Source organism: Corythoichthys intestinalis, unplaced genomic scaffold (assembly GCF_030265065.1).
Source record: "Corythoichthys intestinalis isolate RoL2023-P3 unplaced genomic scaffold, ASM3026506v1 HiC_scaffold_23, whole genome shotgun sequence".
In the NCBI taxonomy this organism is placed as follows: Eukaryota; Metazoa; Chordata; class Actinopteri; order Syngnathiformes; family Syngnathidae; genus Corythoichthys; species Corythoichthys intestinalis.
In genome coordinates, this window is record NW_026651592.1 from 4468242 (window position 1) to 4493481 (window position 25240).

The 25240-nt window shown below is 40.4% G+C and overlaps 1 protein-coding gene across 2 annotated transcripts in view; it reads left to right on the forward strand.

Annotated features, from left to right (window-relative positions):
- The window catches only part of LOC130911156 (probable ATP-dependent RNA helicase DHX34), a 69531-nt gene that overhangs the window by 42183 nt on the left and 2108 nt on the right, over positions 1–25240 (forward strand). For both annotated transcript variants that reach the window (XR_009061982.1, XM_057828925.1), the window contains exons 11-14: positions 6157–6254; positions 7866–8117; positions 8179–8364; positions 23533–23677. Coding sequence is in view for 1 of the 2 variants with exons in the window: in XM_057828925.1 (XP_057684908.1) it covers positions 6157–6254; positions 7866–8117; positions 8179–8364; positions 23533–23677 (681 nt within the window). In the remaining variant the exon portion in view is untranslated. The remainder of the gene's footprint in view (positions 1–6156; positions 6255–7865; positions 8118–8178; positions 8365–23532; positions 23678–25240) is intronic.

Below are 25240 nucleotides of genomic sequence, written 5' to 3' on the forward strand. Positions count from 1 at the left end.
GACTGCTTCAATGGAAAATCTCAAAGTGCTAATGGACGCAGTTGAGAATGCTTCTGAAGTGCAAACGCAGTTTGACATTATGATGAAGTGCTTAAAGGATGCCCGTGAAAATCATGACTCACTACTGAAATTAAATATTCCTCCTGATCAAGCTGCTTTACGGAATCATTGAGAAAAAAAGAGAAATTTATTTTGGATTAATCAAGAAGGTGAAAGGTTGGCTTTGCGACATTGGGCAACCGTATGAGGACAGATGTCATATGGACTCAATTAAAGCATTACAGACAAAGAGGAAGGAGCCAGAGTCCAAGATTCTCTCAAGCTTGGAGACGCTGCTTCAGTTCTACAGTGCCCTCCATAATTATTGGATTTATAATAATTATGTGTTTGAGTTGTATGAGTTTTTTTTCTAAATAATATGGGACCTTAATGGGAAAAAAAGAGAGAGAAATCCAACCTTCAATACGAGTGCATTTATTAAGTGGGGGAAAAAATCCCACATAAAGAAATAATTATTTGACATCAAATAATTTGTGTCACAATTATTAGCACCCCTGGTGTTAATACTTTGTACAACCCCCTTTTGCCAACAAAACAGCACCTAATCTTCTCCTATAATGTTTCACAAGATTGGAAAAGACAGAAAGAGGGATCTTCAGCCATTCGTCTTTGCAGAATCTCTCTAAATCATCCAGAGACCTGGGTCCTCTCCTCTGTACTCTCCTCTGGAAGCGAAACAGCCCCACAGCATCACTGACCCACCCCCATACTTCACAGTGGGTATGAGGTGCTGTCTACACGCCAACAAGCTGTTTGGGAGGCATGCATGGAGAAAACCTTCCCTCACTCACAATCATAAACGCAAACGTCTGGAGTTCGCCAAGCGGTATTGGGGCTTCAACTGGGACCGTGTGCTTTGGTCAGGTGAGACCAAGATTGAGCTTTTTGGCAACAAACACTCTAAGTGGGTCTGGCGTGCCACGAAAGATGCGCATGCTGAAAAGCACCTCATACCCACTGTGAAGTATTGGGGTGGGTCAGTGATGCTGTGGGCCTGTTTCGCTTTCAAAGGCCCTGGGACCCTTGTTAGGGTGCATGGCATCATGAATTATTTGAAATACCAGCACATTTTAAATCAAAATCTGTTGCCCTCTGCCCGAAAGCTGAAGATCACTGGGTCGTCACTGGGTCTTTCAGCAAGACAATGACCCAAAACATATGGCCAAATCTACACAGAAATGGTTCACCAGACACAAAATCAAGCTCCTCCCATGGCCATCTCAGTCCCCAGACCTCAACCCCATTGAAAACCTGTGGGGTGAGCTGAAGAGGAGAGTACAGAGGAGAGGACCCAGGTCTCTGGATGATTTAGAGAGATTTTGCAAAGAGCAATGGCTGAAGATCCCTCTTTCTGTCTTTTCCCATCTTGTGAAACATTATAGGAGAAGATTAGGTGCTGTTTTGTTGGCAAAAGGGGGTTGTACAAAGTATTAACACCAGGGGTGCTAATAATTGTGACACACATTATTTGATGTCAAATAATTATTTATTTATGTGGGATTTTTTCCCCCACTGAATACATGCACTCGTATTGAAGGTTGGATTTCTCTCTTTTTCCATTAAGGTCCCATATTATTTAGAAGAAAAAAAAATGTTAGAAGCTAAAAAACAAATAATTATTATAAATCCAATAATTATGGAGGGCACTGTATCTTCAAAACAAAGTCAAAAGTCTGCATGATTAGGGGCCGGAGTGTAGAGGCCATATTCACTATATCAATTTGTTTATTTTGAAGCTGTTGCTATTGTTTTTGCCACAAAACCAATGTCAGTAAACATCTCGTTCGTTCACTATTTACATGCATCTAGCACCAGGGATAAACGCAAGCTTGACCCCTCCCCCCCCCAGCGACAGTTGCTAACGTCATGAATACTAATGAGCAAAGGTGACGTGTTGTTACGTGCGTTAAGTTATGACATCAGCAAAGAGCGAGAGCGGCAAGAATGACGGCAGCGATGTAGCTGTACGTTAGTGTTAGCGCCTAGCTTGAACAGCTTTTACGCTGGAGGCAGGCTTAACAACAGTCATAAAAATAAAATGAAGAAAAGGATAAGCCTGATAATGCTCGCTTATCTTTCTATGCGCCAAATAAGCAATATTTTAGTATTGCTTATATAGCCGAGTCGGGGCAAACCGACCACACAAGCACTGTGCATGCATTATTAGTGCTGCAGTGATTAAACGATTTAACTCGAGTATTCGATGAGAAAAAAAAATACTCAAATTAAATTTTGTTTGTTCGAGTATTCGTTTAAAGTGGTGTTGTAATGGTTTATTTTGAAAGTGTTTCCATTCAGTTTTGTTGATTAGGGTGGATACACTGCCCTCTGCTCTGCCTCTTTTCACATGGCTGAACAAATGAGCCCCTGGTAAGACCAAAGTAAGCTAAGTTTTTGTTTGAGCTAATGTTTTTTTAATTCATTCATAATTTAGTTTATAGGTATATTTAACCGCTTTTTGTGGGAATATGTGTCTGAAAAATTTAACAGCATTGTAAAAAAAACTTCAGCATTTTATAGCATTTAAGCTAGCAAACTTTTTCTATGCAAGTTAGCCAATTGTTTTTTTCTTGTACATAGATACTCATTTTAAAAAAAATTATACCGTTTGAGGCTCAGCGCATGTATTTGAATTTTTCATGTTCCTTATTACGCGATTATTCGAATTAACTAGTTCATCGATTAATCGACTACTAAAATATTCGATAGCTGCAGCCCTAGCATGCATGTGTTCTATCAATCCATATAAACTTTTAATTTAGGACTAAACAGGGATTAATTAATGTCTGTTATTTGTGTCCTCATTTTGGAAATCAAAACATGATAACCCTGGAATAATGTACAGCCAGCATTAGGGGTGTGACAAAATATCGAAATGGTGATATATCGTGATACTTTGTATCCCAAAAGGTTATCGATATGCTCCTGCCAAGAATCGAGATATCGTTTTAAAAAGGTGTCAATGTTTACTGAGGGAATTTTGATGTCTTCTTCAGGCAATCATCTTTGTAAAACTCACTGGAACGGCACCAAACTAAAGTTACAGCATCATCACCTTGTCAAGAGTCTGCATTGGACAAGGTGTCAAGAGTCAAGAATCTGCATTAGAAAAGGTGATGATGCTGTAACTTTTGTTTAGTGCCGTTCTAGTGAGACTTTAAATGGCCTAAAATTACCTAAGTGCCTGGCATTGACTGCCACTGACAGCCATAGACGTTCATTCGTTCATTCCCTGCCACCCTCCCAGTAAAATTGTTTGAACGTCTACTAGTGATAACTAGAGCTGGGAATCTTTGGGCACCTAACGATTCGATTACGATTACGATTCAGAGGCTCCGATTCGATTATAAAACGATTATTGATGCAACCCCCTCCTTTTTAAAATTTTTTTTATTTTTTTATTTTATTTTTTTATGTTTTGTACATTAGTTCCAAAATTGTTCAAAAATACTCTCAGGGTAAACCAAACTACTATTTCAGTATCAAGTTAACATATAGCAGTAAAAAAATATAAAAAAATAACAGTAAATAAAAAACTCCAGTCCCCATTCTTTATCAGCAGCTTTAAACTACATTCAATTAATTTAATGTTGTGAATCAACCGTTAAAGTTGTTAAAATTGCTCCCGGTATTCCATAATTTCCCTTTTGTGTACTTTCGACATGTGAAGGTTTTAAAACTATTTTAAAAATAGATTCAAGTCAACATTTCACCGATTTAGGAGTATTTTAGATAAAAAGTTAATTAGGTTTGCTTGAAAGGTTCGCTACAACGGCCTTGCAGGGAAGTGTACTGCTTTAAGATGGCGGCCGTTACTAACGCTTGCATCTAGCTTTTTGTAGATGTGCTGCTAACACTGCCGAAGCTATATTGCATCTATTCCTATATAAATGATATCTAACGTAACATTATGTGGATGTACTTTGTAGCAGCTTTTCGGCAGCAGTCAGGTATGTTGTTGTGTTTTTTGTATCTCGTGGCATGAGTTGAGCTGGAGCCGTGAGTTGAGCATTGGCATTACCCGAGGGGCCGGGTAATGAGAAGCATGATGTTTAGCTCCTCTCGTTTGGTTCTTCATTGTCCCGAAGACTGTGCGGCGCGCTGAGTGTGTTGTACTTCCGCTTTACTTGGCATATTTCAATAATCGGAATTTGGTTGTTTGTGAATCGTTCTCGAATCTTCCACGGCCGAATCGTGAATAATCTAAGAATCGGAAATTTTGCACACCTCTAGTGATAACCTAATTCCAATTCACACTAGAAGCTTGTTTTCCTGTTAGTTTTTTGTAGTAGAATGATTTCCGGACCAATGTATCGATAATTGTTGTAACGCCATATCGTCAGATCATCGTTATCGTGAGCTTTGTATCGCAAATCGTATCGTATTGTGAGGTACCAAGAGGTTCCCACTCCTAGCCAACATGTGTAGTCGTTTGCTTTGAAGCTCCTGCGCTTGTGGGTCAGTTTTTTCAGCGCGTGTCGGACTGCGATTTAGTGCGCAAGCATAATACTTCACCGGGCTCAATGGACAAAGGCAGTCTGAACGGGCACACCAAAAGACAGATATGACAAATCTTAGGAATTGTGCATTAAGACCTACAGTATAAACCTAGCCTTACTTAAGTAAAATGCTTGGCTGCTCTACCCACCACTGTTTTTTTGAGAGTTCAGTTAAGCCAGTGCTTCTCAATTATTTTCTGTCACGCCCCCCCAAGGAAGACGTAAATGTTTCGCGCCCCCCCAAACTCTCTGCCGCCACTGTAAATAGTATCATTTGTCTCTAAAATTACTATTATAAATACGCATCTGCCTAACATTGTGTCCTTTTTTTTCTAATAAAGAAAAAAAGTAACATAGATCAACTTATAATAAAGTATAACTTTACTAACATTGTTTTGTTTGTAACAGAGAAGACTTGATGTGCATCAATTTGCCTGAATTAAAAAAAAAAAATCACATCCAAACTAAAAAATACACTCAAGGTACATTTTTGACCATTTGATACAGAAAAATAGAATGTAATAAAATCAGTAAATAATAACAAATTAAAATTGATTAGGAACATTCACTCATGAGGACAATGTGCCAAAAAATTTGACCGAAAAAACAAATCTGAATAAAAGAAAAAAAAAAGTGTCCTTGGACAGGACAGTTTTTATTTTTGCTGCTCACAGTATTTACCTCCTTTGCAATGGTGTGGAGTTATTTTGCAATGAGCATGCTAACAATGCTCACTGGCTTACTGATATAACACTTGACAAAGCAGGACGATTGTTGGCAATATTCGGCACGTTTTCACAGAAAAAAATCAAGCGGCTTAACAATGAGATTGGGGTCTAATGTCTTTAAGTGGCGTCTTAATTGATTTGGCTTCTGGCTGTCTGCTATAATTATTTTTAGACACAGTAAACAGTGGTCTTTCATCATCACCCACTGTATTAAAAGTCAAAGCTAAAAGGCAAACGGCACGAAAAAAGCGCATTCACGGCGGCCGAGGTAGAACCGTAGGTGAGGGCGGTCGTCGTGACGATCCCAAGCCGAAAATGGCACTTCTCGGGCGGCGACGTGAGAACCGGACAAGACAGTGGGTCGCTGCGTGAGTGAGTCCGGTCGGAAAACGGCTTTCGAAAACGGCGGAGGCACACTGCTCTTCATATCTGTTGTCTGTGTGTGCTGAGTGCTCTTCCTTAGTTCAAAAATACTGCGCGCACTCTGAAAATGAGAGCGCCACTGCCACCTACTGAGTGGATGTGCAAGTACACTTTATTCCAGTACGGCAAAAAAAAGCAAAAAAAAAAAAACATGTTCCCCGAGGTCACATGCGCCCCCCCCTGGCATCGCTCTGCGCCCCCTGGGGGGGCGCGCCCCACTATTTGAGAAGTACTGAGTTAAGCAAACTGATGCTAATTTCTGTTAGCGCTGGAAGGAGCAAATGAATAAAAGGGAATTCGCCCCTCCTGGTCAAAATGAATTGGACGTGTAACTGGGGGGGGGGGATCATAATTCTTTGTGATGTGGTTAAAGTCACATTTTCACCTTCCTAACTGCCATGCATGTGTGTAAAACAAACTTTTTTTGTGTGTGTTTTTGGAAAAAGGGCGAGACAGCAGCAAACATCAACTCCTAGCCTTTGTCACTTTGCTGGAGACTAACAGGCCGTATTTGTCCAACTGTGTGCGTGTTCCTGCACTGCAGGTTAGTTCTCGCTGTCATCATAAACGACTTAAATAAAGAAAGTACAGTGAATTAATAAGCTGTAAAAAACATATAGTGGACCGTCATGATGTGAGCTCAATCCATTCCATGACCAAGCTCGGAACGTGCATGTGCTCGTATCATGAACTGATTTCTTCCTTTCTAAGAAATAACTGGAATTCCAGTTCGTGTAACACTTCCCATGACACCCCATCGGATCCCTAAATAATAATTCAGGGCATCATTTTTACGGCTAAATAATTTGAAAAAGAAAAGTATAAAAGCTGTTATTTATATACAAGCACTTACCATGATGGCTGGAGTCAATGCGTTGTAATAGCGATGTAACTGAAGTGCGAGCCAGCCGAGCAGGAAGAGAGAGAACGGGCAGCCATACATACACCGTAATAATTTAAAAAAAAACAAAAACAAAACGATACCATAACATGAACAAAACTAAATTTAAATCAATCAATAAGGAAATCAGCTTTATTTTTTGTGTAAATAAACTAAGCGACATGGTTAATGTTCACTTGTAAGCACAAATGATTCGGATGCACTTTGAGACAAAATTTTATCACAGGAGAAAACAAAATGAGTAGCAGGTGGGCAAATGGGGCATTCTTGATGCGAGATGCTTGTATGCCCCGCGGAGACACTTGGGGAGACGAAGCGAAAGAGAGCACGCATGCCACCCGGTGGAATGCCGAGGAACTTCTGTATGCCAAGCAAGAGAGAGGCTTTTCTGGATTTTGCGCGTCGCTCGTATGGTGAAAATTAGGGCTGTCAAACGATTAAAATTTTTAATCGAGTTAATTACAGCTTAAAAATAAATTAATCGTAATTGATCGCAATTCAAACCAGCTATAAAATATGCCATATTTTTCTGTAAATTATTGTTGGAATGGAAAGATGAGACACAAGATGGATATATACCTTCAACATACGGTACATAAGTACTGGATTTGTTTATTATAACAATAAATCAACAAGATGGCATTAACATTCTGTTAAAGCGATCCATGGATAGAAAGACTTGTAGTTCTTAAAAGATAAATGTTAGTACAAGTTATAGAAATTTTATATTAAAACCCCTCTTATTGTTTTCGTTTTAATAAAATTTGTTAAATTTTCAATCAAAAAATAAACTAGTAGCCCGCCATTGTTGATGTCAATAATTACACAATGCTCATGGGTGCTTAAGCCCATAAAATCAGCCGCACCCAAGCGCCAGCAGAGGGCGACAAAACTCCAAAAAACACAAGTAACATTGCACTGTGGTGTCATTTCAATCTGTTTGAGCGGGGCATGTGCGTTAATTGCGTCAAATATTTTAACGTGATTAATTTAAAAAATTAATTACCGCGCGTTAACGCGATAATTATGACAGCCTTAGTGAAAATATGTTAGCATAATGAGACTCGCTTTCTCTCGTGACGACGTTCGTATCATGAAAACACGTAAGGTGAGTTGCTCGCATCATGACGGTCCGCTGCATAATGAAGAACAAATGCTCTCTACCAGTTGAAATGAATTGAACGTCTAGCTCTGTCAATGGTAGCCAATGAGTTAAAGTTAAACTTGCTAATCATGTGCACACTGCGTCAACAGGCTCTGCTGTTGGTCGCCAACTCAGTAGACAGCAATGCCGACTGCTCCCATCTGGTGGTGGACGGCTGGTTGGAACTACAGATAAAAGTGCCCGAGGAAGCCCTCAAGACTCTGTCCACGGCACTCAACCTCCGAGCCGAGTGGGAGCGCCTCCTGCAGGCCCAACTGGGACGTAGTCTCATCGAGGAAGTGTCTCAGAAGGCCACGCAGAAGCTCAGTGAGCGCTTGGTCCGCTTCCTGCTTTACACTGAGGTACGGTAATCTTTGTACTTTTAATAAAACCGATCTGACATATTGTTTTTCTGATCTTCAGATCAGTTACAGCTTGCAGCGCCTCTCCGCCCTCAGCATTCAGAATTTATACGTCGGACCCCAGGCTACATCGGAACTTTTGCTCGGCGCCGGTGCCACGCCGCTCTTTCCGGATATGGAGGCCAAGCCGGATCCGGTCAAGGGAGGCCTGCGCATCAGCAACTTCTTCACGTATAATTGCCTGACTGTAAGTACACTATTTCCCCCCAGTGCTGTATGTGCCTGGTGGGCCACCAGGCATACCCATTGATTTGATCATAAACAGTGTTATTTTCAAGTGAAGCAGAGCTATCATAATTTTCTGATTCCTCCGTAACCTTCAGGTCCATTATCGCCACACAAGTACAGTGGTATGAAAAAGTATCTGAACCTTTTGGAATTTCTCACATTTCTGCATAAAATCCCTATCAAATGTAATCTGATCTTTGTCAAACTCACACAGATGAAAAAACAGTGTCTGCTTTAACTAAAACCACCCAAACATTTATAGGTTTTCATATTTTAATGAGGATAGTATGCAATCAATGACAGAAGGGGTAAAATTAAACAAGTGAACCATCGCATTTAATATTTTGTGCCCCTCCCCTTGTCAGCAACCAGATGCTTCCTGTAGCTGCAGATCAGTCATCGATCAGGACTAATCTTGGCCCATTCTTCTCTACAAAACGGCTGTAGTTCAGTCAGATTCTTGGGATGCCTGGCATGAATCGCTATCTTTAGGTCATGCCAGAGCATATTTATAGGGTTCAAGTCTGGACTTTGACTTGGCCACTCCAGAACTTGTTTTTTTTTTCTTCTGAAACCATTCAGAAGTTCATTTACCTCTGTTTTTTGGATCATTGTCTTGTTGCAGCAGCCATCCTCATTTTAGGTTCAACTGTCTCACAGAAAGCCTCAGGTTTTCCCGCAAAACCTCCTGATAAACTTTTGAATTCATTCTTCCATTAATGATTACAAGTTGTCCAGGCCCTGAGGCAGCAAAACAGCCCCAAATCATGATGCTCCCTCCACCATGCTTCACAGTGGGGATGAGGTGTCGATTTTGGTGAGCTGTTCAATTTCTCCTCCACAAATGACGTTGTGTGTTACTCCCAACAATTCAAATTTGGTTTTATCAGTCCACAAAATATTTTGCCAAAAACTTCTGTGCAGTGTCCAAATGCCTCTCTGCGAACATTAAACAAGCAACAATGTTTTTTTAGACAGCAGTGGCTTCCTCCGTGGAATCCTCCCATGAACACCATTCTTGGCCGTAGTTTTACATATAGTTAATGTGTGCACAGAGGTATTGGACTGTGCCAGTGATTTCTGTAAGTCTTTAGCAGACACTCTAGGGTTCTTTTTTACCTCTCTGAGTATGCTGCGCTGAACTCTTGGCGTCATCTTTGCTGGATGGCCACTCCTTTGGAGAGAAGCAACAATGCCAAACTTTCTCCAGTTGTAGACAACTTCTCTGACTGTTGATTGATGAACATCCAGACTATTAGAGATGGTTTTATATCCTTTCCTAGCTTTATACAAATCAACAATCACTGATCGCAGGTCTTCAGACAGCTTATTTGACTGAGCCATGATGCACATCAGACAATGCTTCTTTCTCATCAAGACATTTCTTACCAGGTGTGTGTTTTATAGTAGGCAGGGCAGCTTTAAACCACTCATCAATGATTGTGGCAGGGGTCGCTTTAACCGAATATTTTCCGTCGTTGACCGGTTTTGTAAAACGGTGACGGAAAAAAACTGAAGTCCATCTGTCATTTTGACAGGTTGCAATTCACACCCCAGACCACAGGGTGGCGAGTGAGCATATTAATTAGCTATTGTCTCTCTTGATGCATGACGTCGTTGGCCTTACTCGGAAAAATGTCAAGGCAACTGAATGTCCGAAGTTTTTTCAAAAAAGTTTCTTCTTGAGACATTTGATTATGCACAAGTGGGCACGCAATTCAAGTCCATGCGCACCAGGAGGAAGGTGTGAGACTGCGTTCAGGCCACAGCAGGTGAACTGTTAATTTCATTGTTCCATATGTAGCCTACCTACTGGGGCCACAGTCAGCTGTTTTTGTCACTGCAGCGAAAAAGTTACATATTCATCTGCTTGATGTGTGATGGCACGGTGTGGATTCTCTGTTAAGCTTGTTCGGACAGAATATTAATTAAAAACGAATGAAAACTAAATACTATTGAATATGTCATTATTATCATTTTAAAAATTTAAGTGACGGGAAAAATAGATTATGAACGGATTTTTATGACCCTGTCAGTCAAAATGACACAACGAAAAAGTTTAGTGCAACCTCTGGATTGGGGACACAATTTTTATATTTTTTTCAATGAATAGTTTATGAACTCAAATGTCTGGATTGTGCCAGATTGATGAAAATTTACACAGCGCTAATTGTGAAGGCGTAATTTCCATTCCTTTCCACCAAGCTTTCAAGGTACAGTGATATCAAAATGTATCTCAACCTTTTTGAATTTCTCACATTTATGCATAAAATCACCATCAAATGTGAGCTGATCTTTGTCAAAATCACAACGATGAGAATACAGTGTCTGCTTTAACTAAAACCACCCAAACATTTATAGGTTTTCATATTTTAATGAGGATAGCATGGAAATAATGTCAGAAAGGTGAAAAATAAGTAAGTCAAGCCTCTGGCTAAGGAGACTTAAAGAGTAATTGAAATCAATTTTTACCAAACATTTTAAGGTGTGTGCCCAATCACTGATGAATGGTTTAAAGCTGCCCTGCCCACTATAAAACACACACCAGGTAAGAAATGTCTTGATGAGAAGCATTGTCTGATGTGCATCATGGCTCAGTCAAATAAGCTGTCAAAGACCTGTTATTAAGGTTTGTTGATTTGTATAAAGCTGGGAAAGGATACAAAACCATCTCTAAAAGTCTGGATGTTCATCAATCGACAGTCAGAGAAGTTGTCTACAAATGGAGAGATTTTGGCACTGTTGCTTCTCTCCCAAGGAGTGGCTGTCCACCAAAGATGACGGCAAAAGTTCAGCGTAGAATACGTAGAGAGTAAGGGTGTAACGGTACATGTATTTGTATTGAACTGTTTCAGTACGTGGTGCTTGGTTCGGAACGGAGGCGTACCGAACGAGTTTCTGACGTAATGTAACCCTTACTTTTCGAGGCTGTGAGTCAATCGGGTTACAGTTTCTTTGTGTAGATTATATTTACTCCGTCTTCTCTACTATCATGAGGAACAACACGGTAGGACAGTATAACCCAGAAACGTCAACGGCGCGACAACGTGGCCGCCGTGAGAACGCAGTGACATGTGGGCGTTAAAGTCAATCAGCCAATGCACACCAGTCGCAGTGCGGCCGCATGTTAGACGTGTCACAGAAGCGGCTCAACACGACGCACGGGAAAAGAACGGCAGAGTTTATTATTTTACGCGAAACGCGACCCTCCTGCTTCAATACTACCGGTAGCTAGGATCGGGCAGCCCGGAAGTCACTCGTGTAAAAATACGGTGGATAGGGTCGGTTTTCAAACTAATATGCAATCGTAACCCACTTTTTGAGTCCATTAGATCTCTTGAGTGGTAGATCGGGGCACAGTTGACTTGTCTTTGTTGATTTACTGCTGTCTTCTCTGCTATAATAATAAACAACATGGCCCCGTGTTCAATACCAAACCCTCCTACCACAACAAAAAAAGTAGGAACTAATATTCACATAGGAACTAAAGTTAAACAATATATGAATGAATGAATGAATTAATTAATTTATTGTCATTGTCATCATCATCAAAATCATTGACAGTTTCAGAGTGTGGAATTTTACCCGAAGGAAAGACGAAGACAGACAAGGAAGACGGGAAAAGCAGATGCTTATCGAAACCCGTCCCCCATCAGCCCGGGACGCACAAACAGCATATTGTGTAACAGTCCAGTCATAGTCTTACACATTTCGTTCAAAAGTCATTGCAGCACAGTAATGTGATTTTGCTGAAGGGCATATCCTAAGTGCAAGTGTTATGTCTTATTCTCTGACCCTGACATTTAATCATCCTTTGCTGTGAGAACATCTTCTCTGTGATGTGTGTGCGTTCTACAGTTACGATGGATTTTGGTCAATGTACTGTTTTATTATATTTTGTTTATACATTTTTTTGAAGTAACTTAATGAATTTATATTCGTTAGCGCTGCATCACATGTATTCCATCGACGAGCCCCAGTGTTTACAATCGAGAACGATTTCATTGTAGTCCTAATGGTCTGATAGGAAAACATTCTGTTTCCTCTCAGATCGTAGGAGGATTCTCTTATTTGGAACAATGCTTGCAGGTTAGTCGGGAGACTGTTTGTGTTGGGCAAACCGGTCCTCGAGGGCCGCAGTGGGTCCTGGTCTTTGTTCCAACTGACCCAGCACAGATAGTTTAACCAATGAGGTTTCAGCAGAAATGAGAAGCACCTGACTGCAATCGACTGATTGCACTTGTAAAACAGCAGATTGGTGAAAAGGTGTCCTCTTAAAGAGCATATGACACCAGAAAAAAAGTCCTAAATGGCATTATTATGTGAATTAGAAACATTTTTTGAGACGATTTGACTATATACAACAATTTAGCAAAGCGCAGATGACGAGAAATTAGTCTTTTAATCTGCCGGTTAGCCACGCCTACCATTATAGGGCTTTAGCGTCCCCAACAGGTGGATGACGTCAGCGGTAGACTGGGCTCATCGGTTTTACTATTCAGCCCATTGAGGGGGAATTGTTCAGAACGAGGAAAACGCGACGAAGAGAGCGGCAAAATGTCATTGTTTCTGTCTCTTTACTTCAATATTTTTACAGGATATTCTTTTTATCCAAGTATTTTCCCCAAAAGCTATATAAATGGCTTGAGAAGGACCAGTCAGCCCGTCGAGGGGGAACTATTCACAATGAGGAAAACGCGACGAAGAGAGCGTCAAAATGTCATTGTTTCTGTCTCTTTACTTCAATATTTTTACAGGATATTCTTTTTATCCAAGTATTTTCCCCAACTGCTAAATAAATGGCATTGTCATGACAAATAACAATCTGGTGCTAAATGGAATATAAAATAATAAAAATCCATTTATTCAAGACGACATGGCAAAATTACTCCATAATGGTCAAAACAGTCGACTTCACCTTTACTGTCACACCTCCCGAACGATATTTTATGACACCTAAATCGGACATATGTCATTTCCCTTCCCCGGCTTCGGAGAATGTAAACAGACCAGAAGGAGTGACAGCTAGCCGACATGCTAACCCGAACCGAGGGACGTTTCAAAGTCTTCGAAGTGGAAAATCACACATAACTAGCCTGGATCTTATCAAATAATTTAAAAATAAAAGTATATTGTAGAAAATATCAAAACTTGAGCATCATCTTATGTAAACATATCACACACACACAACCCAGCAAGAAAAGGGGAACAAGCGTGATTCTCAGTGCAGGTCTCTCACAGTACAGAGCGGGCTGTTTTAACCTTCGAAGTCAGAACAGGCGACTACTTTGTCTTGTTCACTAACAGTGAATTCTACGCACAATTTTAGATTTTATATAACAAATACAAAAGATGCCTACCTTAATGTGATCCCTGGCCCTGTTTTCCATGAATTTCATGTTTTGTCTCGTAGTGGCATTTGACACTTGTTGTGCGACACACACACAACGCTCTCGAGGCATAATGCACAGAGCAAGCGGAAGTAACCAGCCAACCAGTTGTTACCGGCACCCCCAAGGGGCCGCTGTCCCCTACAGTATGACCAGCTTACTAGTTAAGCGTAAGAAAAAGAGAGGCAGGGAGCAAGGTGTTGAGAGAGAGTTGTGCGAAGAGCGCCATGAAAAGTGGCTGTGTCCCATGCTGGTTTTAGTTTTGTTAATAAAAGTCTCCAGCAAAATACCATCCAACGTGTCACTGTGTTTTTATACACATCACCACCTCTCTGAAGTAAGCACCGGGCGAATCGACCACAACAAGCCACGTTAATCGCCTGTCCACTTCACACTATGGTGCAGAGTTGCAATTATCAAAAAGTGCAATTGGTAACACAGTGTACTTCCGCCAGCTCTCTGATTGGTCGGCTTTGTGACATGTTAGTAGCGTGGGCTGAATTAAACGCGCAGAGAAAAAAATCCGACAAGCGCAGGAGTCGAGAAATTGGGGAAGAGCTGGAGGTGTGCTCAAAATCCATTATTGCTCGCATATAACGCCACAGGCAGAGTGGGTGAGAGGGGCGGTCCCGTAAAGCCCCTAAATAACAGGGCGCGCAACTGAAAATGCCTTAATTTCCGGTAAAAAAGGCGCATTGTAAATGGGCTCGCTTCCGCTATCCAAACAGCTAAACATGAAAAGGTTCACACTCCGGATGTTTTCAGTAATCATTTATGTGTCTCTTTTCTTTTTTGTGAAACTAAAACAATGAAAAAATACATGCAATCAGCAACAATGCTGCAAATAACAAAAATGCCATCCATATATGCAAACACAATTAGCCTGTATTCAGTAGTTCTTAATTAGAAATATCAAACACATTTCCCCTCAAACATGCAACCTAAAGACAATATAAAGAGTGTAATTCTCAATTTGACAACAAAATACTCACAGACGTTGCTCTAAAGAACACAAATGCCACTCAAGTTGTGAGAGTGGAGCTGCCATGTAACACATTGAATCACATTTGAAGAACTTCCTATTTGCATTTTTCTTCTACTGTTTTAGAACCAATAAATAAAACGGCCACAAGATGGGGCGCTTCAGCAACTGATAAAGATACAACCGACAATAAACATAACACGCATTTTTTTTTTTTTTTTGCCATGCCCTCGCGTGTCACTGGTTAACTCTTCGCGTGTCAGTGCTGACACGCGTGTCATAGGTTGCCGACCCCTGGTTTAGAAGATAGATTGAAGTCAAGATTTTGCCGATTTAGGGCTACTTTAGATAAAAAGTTAATTAGGTTCGCTTGGAAGATTCACAACAGCCTACTAGGGAAGTCTTCTGCTTTAAGATGGCGGCTGTTTACTAACGCATCTGGTTTTCAATATTTCAATGTTGCTAACGCAGTCGAGTATGTCGTTTTGCATCTAGTTCTATATACATATGATATCTATTATCTCCAGTAAAAACGACGTTGACGTAGTTTGAAGCGGCTGTCGGCAGCAGTCAGGTATTCTTGTGTTTTTTATCCAGCGGCATGAGTTGAGCTAAAGCCGTTAGTTGAGCATTGGGATTACCCGGCTCTATTGCTGTCGGACTTTTCCGACCTCCGACTAGGAAAATATCATTGGAACGCCACTCGAACTGGGAGGTCCAAGTCGCAAAGTCGGAGAAAAAATAACTACCCCGACTTCCAAGTTGTTTCAATCTGACGTCACTGGACAAAATGGCGCTCATGAAAACGCATTTAATGATAACACAATAATGAAGTAAATCAAGTTTATTTGAGACGCCATGTATTTTTTTCTCATACAGTGAATTATCTTTGTTGTGCTATGTTTTTATATTGACGATCAGCAAAGGATGTAACTAAAAAAAAGGCAGTTTGCAGTGTGGGCTATAACGCAGCCGTCGTTTTTCCTCTACTATTTGATCGCTTATAGCAGGGGTGGGCATTACGTCGATCGCGATCGACCAGTCGATCGCAACGCTAGTGTGGGTAGCTCGCAGCATCAAAAAAAAAAAAAAAAAAAAAAAAAATTTTTTTTTTTTTAAATGTACATAGTTAATTATGTTATGTCAGCAAACATAATTTACCGTCCATTTTTTATTTATATTTTTTTAAATGTACACAGTTATTTGTGTTTTGTGAGCAACATAACCTCATACGTTGCTCACAAAGCATAATTACTGTAACTGTACATTTAAATGTTTTTCTTTTTTTTAGTTCACCCTCCTCTCTTAAGGTAGGGAGGTTGTCTCATTTAAAAGTAGATCTTGGAGCAAAAAACTTTGAGCACCCCTGGCTTATAGGAAGGCAGGTTCGCAAGAGGTCAAAATGTCTTTGGATGGCCAAAATAAAAAACACCTCGTCGCAATCAGCCATCTTTGTTGTTTACATTTGCTTGGAACGCTTGAGGTCAGAACTGGTACCATCCGAGTGGGATAAATCCGACTTCCCACTTCTCTGGAATGCAGCATAAAAGTGTTGGACGGTGCGGCTTTACTCACGAGAGATAATGGCTCGTCATCCAGAATGAATTCTTCTTTGCTTTGGGACTGTCGAGTGCCAGTTTGTCACGCATAGCAAAAGTTTCTGCCAGTGTTAGTTGCGTAGGACCTTTCTTTTTGTCTTCGGTTTTCTTAACATACTCCTTATATTGTTTGGGGTGGTATTTCGCTAAATGCTTGATTAGGTTGGTTGTATTAAAACTTCTTACAGCTTTACCACCACGCTTGACTTTATTGTGGCATATGTTGCACTCTGCCTCTTCGTTTTTGTCGTCCTTTAAGGTGAAATGATCCCACACAGCTGACATTTTTACCGATAAAGTCTCTCGGTAAATTGGGAGACGGTAATGTAGTGTGTTGAAGGAGTGCCGTAAAATGCGGACCGGATTTTAGGGAAACCAACGCAAAAACTGGAATGGATTATGTATATCAGTGCGCTGGAAAACCCGGACCGGATTTTCAAAAAAAAAACTGGATCGGAAGTCTGGATCGGAATTTTTCTGTGTCGGCCGATCCGATACCGATGCGCATTTTTTTGCCGATATCGGCGTCCGATCCAAATATCGGATCGGGACATCTCTAACGTTGTATCCCAAAAGGTTATCGATATGCTCCTGTTAAGAATGGAGATGTCGTTTTAAAAAGGTGTCAATTAAAAAAATTAAAAGGCTGCCATTGACGGTGCTCTACGTCCAATACATTTAGACTGGGAACGTTCGTTCATTCAAAACCAGAGCATTGACAGTCATTTAGTCCAATTTTCGGGGCATTTACAGGTCACTTGCTTTTCATTTTAGGGCATTTACAGGTCATTTCCTGTTGAGTTTGAGTCACTGCCTATTCATTTGGGTGATTCCCAGGTCACTTTCTATTATGTAACGCAAAAACAAACGGCAAGTGACCCATAAAATACCCCCAAATCAACAGGAAGTAAATGAAAATCAACAGGTAAATGACCTTAAATGGCCCAAAATTACTCATTGCCTGGCATTGGCTGCTATTGACGGCCATAGACGTTCAATCCGTTTGTTAATTCGCTGCCACCCTCCCAGTTCAAATGGATTGGACGTCTACTAGTGATAAACTCATTCCAGTTCGCAGCAGAAGCTTGTTTTTCTGTTTATTAGTTTTTTCAGAATATCCTAGAATGATTTCCTGACCAATGTATCGAAAATCGTTGTATCGCTATATCGTCAGATCATCGTTATTGCAAGTTTTGTATTGCAAATCGTATCGTATCGTGAGGTACCGAGAGGTTCCCACTCCTGTTCGAGACGATTTGCTAAAAATTTCCCAGATTTACTAGTATTATTATGCTTGAAATTGGTATATCGTAGTTGTTGTCGCAGAAACTAAGGTTGTTTTTTTTTTTAGAGAGAGAGAGGGAGAGAGAGAGAGAGAGAGAGAGAGAGAGAGAGAGAGAATGCTGTCAAGCTGTTTAGTATTGAAGAGTTCCTTTTTGGTAAAGTCTGTCAGATTTTTGGCATCCTTATCCTACTTATACCCTAATAAAGAATCATTACTGCGCCAAATTGGCGCTGTAATGATGATTGAATGATTCTCTTTGCCTGCGATCGGAAGCCATTCATAATAAATGGGAAAATTAATATGTGTCATATACTAGTACAGGTATTTATAATTATCATAAGGAATGTAGTGATGTCAGGATGTGTATTATGATGGACTGTCATGGATGTCATCAACAGATCATGTTCAATGCAGTCTATATCAATTTGTAGCAAAATTAATTTCAAAATGATTGAATGCATTTTTTTGGAAACCATTGAAAACATTTCACATGGATTTAAGATATTATCAGCTAGTGTGAATACTTGGGTAACAACAGTACAAAACGTCAACACTTTCCAGTGTGTAATTAGTGAGGGGGGTTGCATAGTGAAATAGGAAGAAAAAATAGAATGCGTTGGTGGGAAAAGAAGGTAGTGTATATAAGCGCCAGTAGAAGAAAGTGTTAATTGAAGACATGCGTGATTCATAGACTAATTAGTATTCATGTGACATGTGTATATATTTATGCGTGTCTTAAATCAGATTCGATTAGAATCACTTGAGCTCTGTAGCCCCGTATTGTCATTATACAGTTGTACAGTGAAATTATGGAGCATCTCCCTTTACAGTGCAGGACAAGTAAAATCTCGAAAGTGCCTTGCAAGAATAAAAGTATAAAATATAAATAAATAAGGGCTGTCAAAATTATCGCGTTAACGGGCGGTAATTAATTTTTTTAATTAATCACTTTAAAATATTTGACACATTTAACGCACATGCCCCGCTCAAACAGGTTAAAATGACAGCACAGTGTAATGTCCACTTGTTACTTGTGGTTTTCGGTGTTTTGTCATCCTCTGCTGGCGCTTCGGTGCGACTGATTTTATGGGTTTCAGCACCACATGAGCATTGTGTAATTATTGACATAAATAATAGTAGTATAATACTAGTTTATTTTTTGATTGAAAATGTTACTAATTTTATTAAAACGAAAACATTAAGAGGGGTTTTAATATAAAATTTCTATAACTTGTACTAACATTTATCTTTTAAGAACTACAAGTCTTTCTATCCATGGATCGCTTTAACAGAATGTTAATAATGTTAATGCCATCTTGTTGATTTATTGTTATAATAAACAAATACAGTACTTATGTACCGTATGTTGAATGTATATATCCGTCTTGTGTCTTATCTTTCCATTCCAACAATAATTTACAGAAAAATATGGCATATTTTATAGATGGTTGGGAACCAGGATGTGAGCTATCCTTCAGGATGTTTAGAGCTCTGCTGAGGCATCGAGAGGAGTATATGTCCATCAAGGAGGGGAGAGGACAGCCAATGATCCTCTGCGCCGTCTTGACTGTCCTCTGAAGCCTCTCCCTGTCTGCAGCAGTCCAGCTCCTGTACCAGGTGGAAATGCAGTATGTTAGCAGGCTCTCAATGGATGAGTGGTAGAAGGCCAGCGGCAGGATCCTATCTAGCTAGTTCTTCCTGAGGACTCGCAGGAAGTGCAGACGCTGCTGAGGTTTCTTTATCATAGCTGTAATGTTTGCTGTCCATGAGAGGTCATCTGAGATCTGGACTCCCAGGAACCTGAAGGTGTGGACCCTCTCCACACACTCACCGTTGTAAAGGGGTGGCGGGTCGGTACCATTCCTCCTGAAGTCCATGATGACCTCTTTGGTTTTGATGGTGTTCAGGGCCAGGTTGTTGTCTGAGCACCAGGCTGTGTGTTTGTGGACTTCCTCTCTATAGGGTGCCTCATCTTCCTGTGAGATCAGTCAACCACTGCGGTGTCGTCAGCTAGGCCTGTCGCGATAACAAATTTTAGTGTGCAATAATTATTCTCATAAATTATTGCGATATGCGATATTATTGTGCCCCCCCCCCCCCCAATTTTTTAAACCAATTTACAATAACACAGTGCGAATACAGTATATATTAATAGATGAAGTACACCCATTTAAACGCGATATTTACTCTTAAATTCAAATATACTCTTTAAGAAATCACAAATTAAAACAATAGACCATACCTCTTAAGTAAAAAAACAACAATATTGATACCGCACAGAAACACAGAATAAATAAAATGCGTTTAAAAAAAAAAAAAAAAAAAAATTGCACTTAACAACTTCAGCATTTAGAAAAATGAAAACTTTTCCCGTCATAGCTTCTGCAATGGTGTTCCATAGGGATGCAATGATACAGTTAAGTCATGGTTCGGTACGAATTTTGATACGAGGGACACGATTTTCGATCCGATTCAATACATTTAATGCTCTGTAAAAAAAAAATATAACAATTGTATTTTTTGTTTTTTGGGGTTTTTTTTTTGCTAACGAGCAAAAATTAAATTGCCATCATATAAACATGCATTTTAGTGCATAAAATTTATGTGCTTACTTCTTACTGATATGAAAAAAAATTGTATAAAAGTGCTGAGAACAATCTTTACTGTTTGTAAAGTGAGGCAGGGCACACCGTTGATTGCTACAGCTCTCTTAGTAGCTAGGTTTACTACATGAGCAAGACATCCTATTTATGGTCCGAATCCATTTGTGTCACGTACTGAATTAACAATATTTGCAACATTATCTATAGTCACTGGTATGGATTGATTTGGCCTTCTTAACCTCATGTGACAAATGACAGTTTAGAATTCATCGATGTAGTATATGGACTACATGTCCCATAATCACTCTGGGCTCACGTAGCCAATGGCATGGGAAGTAACACATCTAGTTTGCCATTTCCTGATATCTAGTGTGTGCGCGCAACCGCGCATTAAAAAAGTTAGCAAGCGCCGCTGAAGTCACGTCTGCTCATTACTACACAACACCAGCATATGAGGGCTTTCATATACTGGACGAGTTTGAAGCACAGCACTCTTAATTTCATTCAGCTGTTCGTTGTCAAAGTGAGTTTATTCGTAGCAGCCAAGTCGGTAACAATGTTTTGGCGGACTTCGTTGTAAATATCCAGCGTTGTGCCGAAAAATAGCCGCCCCGCGTGAAATGTCACTCCTGACGGGAGCGCCCACACGTCAACAACACCGGCGCGCCATAGATGGTCCACAGTCACTCCGGAGCACTGACGCGGCCGGTATACGTTGAACAATAGGATATAATGGGAACAATTGGCTCCGGCGCTAGTTTTTGCCGGACCTGGAACGAAGATGCATTTTGCGCAGTTGGTAACGAACTTTTAACAGCACGTCTGCCGCACGCGCACACACACGTGCACGTGAGGCGATAAATCGCAGCGGAAAAGTTCCCGCCTTCATTTTTATATATCGCGCGATAAATGGAATTATTGCATATTGCGACAGGCTTATCGTCAGCAAACTTGACGATGGTGTTGGTTCTGTGGATTGGACTGCAGTCGTAGGTGTAGAGGCAGTACAGGAGGGGGCTCAGCACGTAGCCCTGTGGTGAGCCGGTGCTCAGTGTCCAGGTGGAAGAATGGTGGGGGCCAAGTCTCACAGTCTGGGATCTGTCTGACAAGAAGACCTGGATCCAGGAGCATATGAGGGGGGGAGGCCCAGGATCTCCAGTTTTGTAATGAGAATATCCGGGATGATGGTGTTAAATGCAGAACTATATGTCAGGTCAAAGTTGGAAAAGTCGATGGGGACCAAAGTGCGACCAGGAGACGGAAGTGGAGTGGAGGGGTTTTATTAAACTATGACTGCGGCTGTGGCTGCGAGGGCTTGGTGGGTGGGTGCCCTGATGGCAAAAAACAAGATTAGTCAAGAGTTCAATGAATGATCGTCAAAAACTACAGGGGTAGTTGGCCGATGTACCAATGGTGACTGGTGGAATCATCTGGCACCTGCTTGCTGCCCAGGCCGCGCCTTATAAGCAGTGTTGATTGCGATGAGCTGCAGGTGCACTCCCAGGTCTGCCACACCCAGCCTGCCAAGGTTGAACTCATGCCACATAAAAACAGGAAGTGTAACAATAAAAGCCAGTAGAGGGGAGTGTGAGCTAGGACCATCACACTATAATCCACAAAGAGCATCCTGGCATAGCTCTGCTGCTGTTCCACGTGACTCGGCACCATGTGCAGACCTCTGGTGATGGCATTCTCTGTGGATCTGTTCACCCGGTATGCAAACTGGTGAGGGTCGAGTGTGTGTGTGTGTGGGGTGGGGGGGGGGACTGTCCTTGATGGGCCGGAGAACCAGCCTCTCGAAGCACTTCATAATTATTGGGGTGAGGGCAACAGGGCGGTAGTCGTTTGGGCCAGATACCGGTGTCTTCTTGGGAACCAGGATGATGGTAGCGGATTTCAGGCAAGTTGGGATGACTGCTTGGGACAGGGGGGGGTTGAAGATCCTGCAGAAGATGTGGGACAGCTTGTTTGCACATGCTCTGAGTACTTTCCGTGGTATTCCGTCCGGCCCCGCAGCCTTCCTGGGGTTCACTGACTGTAAGACATTCCTCACATAAGGCTCCTCTATGGTAAATGGGGGGCTGCTGTGGCCTGAGAGGCGGGGCTGGAGTGGGTGAGGGTCGCTGTGGTGATTCAAACTGGGCGCAGACGCAGTTCAGTTTGTCCACCAGAGACTTGCTCAGGTTTTAGTTTTGCTACTATGTTGCAGCGTTTCAGCTTGACAATAGCCACTTCTTCAGTTTTCGGCAACTTTGGTAGCATCTACCCAGTCTTTAACTCACGGTTTTGGCTAATACTCAGCTCAACAATGGTCCTCTTAGCTTAGTTTAGCTAAGCTAAGCTAAGTTTAGCTTAGCTTAGCTTAGCTTAGCTTGGATGGATGGAAATATGTAAGTAATGGCTTCCTATTCTTCACATTAGCTTTCATTACTAATTTCCATTTACCAAGTTATCATCCAGCCACCCTCCAAAACCTTCAGTCTGTCTATCTTCCGTTCTCCATTCAGCCCACATACTGTATCTACTTTCACATGGCTCTAATAACAATTTAAGCTTGTCCAACTTTATGTAGCTACTTGATGTAGCTTAAACTCCCTCTGAACACTTGTCAAAAACAGTCAAGACCAATACTCCAGTCTGCTTATGTTCCCATTAAAATATCCAACGTTTGCAAAAGCTATTGTTCAAAATAAACTTATGAAATACTCTGTAGTAAGGTTCAATACAGTAGAAAGCACTGCTGAGTCTTACCGGACTTGAGGCATGCAAAACAAAAGAATTGAAATGAAAAAATTCATCCAACTTCATTAATTAAATCAAACCGATCCAAATTAATAGTCATTTGGAATCATTATTATAGTGATTTAGTCAGTTATAAATATTGTCAATATTGTGAGAGCGCTAGCACTTCTTGGCTTCCGAATCATAAACCAAGACCGCCCTCTTGTAGCTGATTGTTTATGCCATGGTTGGTCAATGTAACATTTCAGAATATGTAAAATTATATATTTTAACATTGTTTAAGTCGCGGGCTGAGTCAAAGTATGAAAAAAAAGTGTGTCTGATAGTCCGGAAAATATGGCAATTGTTGGACTGTAAGGCATACCTGACTATAAGCTGCAGACAACAAATGTGATCGTTCGATCGCTGTCAGCCCTATCAGTCAAAACGGATGGGACGTCTTGTGGCAATGACACTCTGCAATCGCTCTGTGAGATTTTACACAACTTTTGCTATGCCAGCTCAAACATTTTTCCATTGTTACTCAGGATTCCAGGGACCTGTACAGCGACTGCCTGCGAACTTTCTGGAGCTGTCCCAACTGTGACCTCTACATGCCCCTCACGCCTCTGGAGCGAATGCAGCATCAGACCACCTGCAGGCCAGCAGGTGAACTGCAGGCTCAGGAGGAAGGTGCGCCTTTCTTAGCAGATACAGTCTTTCAATTGTTTATTGATTTTTTTCCCTCCAATGTGCCAGCACCTTTAAAAATTTCTGTTGAGCTCAAGACTCGGGGCCCAGATCTGACCCAACACATCATTTTGTGTTGTCGTGCTTAAAAAAATAAAAAATATATAAATAGAATATTTATTTGAAATAAATAAATACAAAGTTACCGTTTTTCTTTTTTGTTTTTCTGTGAAAGAAAATTCAAAAATATCGTAAAAATAAATAAGGTTTAAAACAAAATAATGCAGTTTAAAGAGACGTTGCTTTTATGTTTTTAATTAAATGTCAAAAGAATATTAAGAGGCTCAAAAAAGAGCAAGCATATGGACAATTTTTAGGTCAATAATGTCTCTGAAAGATTAATCTACTATGAAAAGTTATAGAAATGAATAATAAACAAAGTCTTTTTTTTATATATATATATAAATAAAGACATAACATAGAGTTTATAATATATGGACGGGGCGCAGGGCCGATTCATAGGGGGCCTATCTCCATCAAAGCTCACCGAGTGGAAACGCAGAGCTTTTTCCGTTGAAAATTTTTGTGAATAAATGCTTAAATCCCTGAATTCTTTATAGATATGGACGTAAAACAGTCTCGATTCTTGGTTAAAAACAAAAAACACGTGCAGTTAGCATTTATTTTACGTGAATATTGCAAACTATGATGCTAGTCAGTAAGCAAATTAGCGCCCACCATATCACAGACAAAGAGCTTTTTCCGTTGAAAATTCTTGTGAATAAATGCTTAAATCCCTGTGTTCTGTATTGATATGGACGTAAAACAGTTTTGATTTTTGGTTAAAAGCAGAAAAACCGTGCAGTTAGCATTTATTTTAAGTAAATATTCCGAACTATGATGCTAGTCAGTAAGCAAATTAGTGGCCGCCATATATAAACAAAGAGCTTTTTCCATTAAATTCTTGTGAATAAATGCTTAAATCCCTGAATTCTTCATAGATAAGGACGTAAAACAGTCTCGATTCTTGGTTAAAAGCTAAAAAAAAACCAAAAAAAACGTGCAGTTAGCATTCATTTTACGTAAATTTTGCGAACTATGCTGCTAGTCAGTAAGAAAATTAGCGCCCGCCATATCACAGACAAAGAGCTTTTTCCGTTGAAAATTCTTGTGAATAAATGCTTAAATCCCTGTATTCTGTATAGATATGGACGTAAAACAGTCTTGATTCTTGGTTAAAAAGCAAAAAAAAAAAACGTGCAGTTAACATTTATGTAAATATTGCAAACTATCATGCTAATAAGAAAGCAAATTAGCGGCTGCCATATGTAAACAAAGAGCTTTTTCCATTAAATTCTTGTGAATAGATGCATAAATCCCTGAATTTTTGTAGATATGGACGTAAAACAGTCTCGATTCTTGGTTGAAAGCAAAAAAAAAAAAAAGAAAAAAAAGAAAAAAGACGTTTAAAAAAACATTAAGCGGGACAAAATGGATGGATAGATAAAGAAAAAAATATTGTTTTTCCTCTTTTTATTTAAAATTTTACATATACTGTATTTGAAA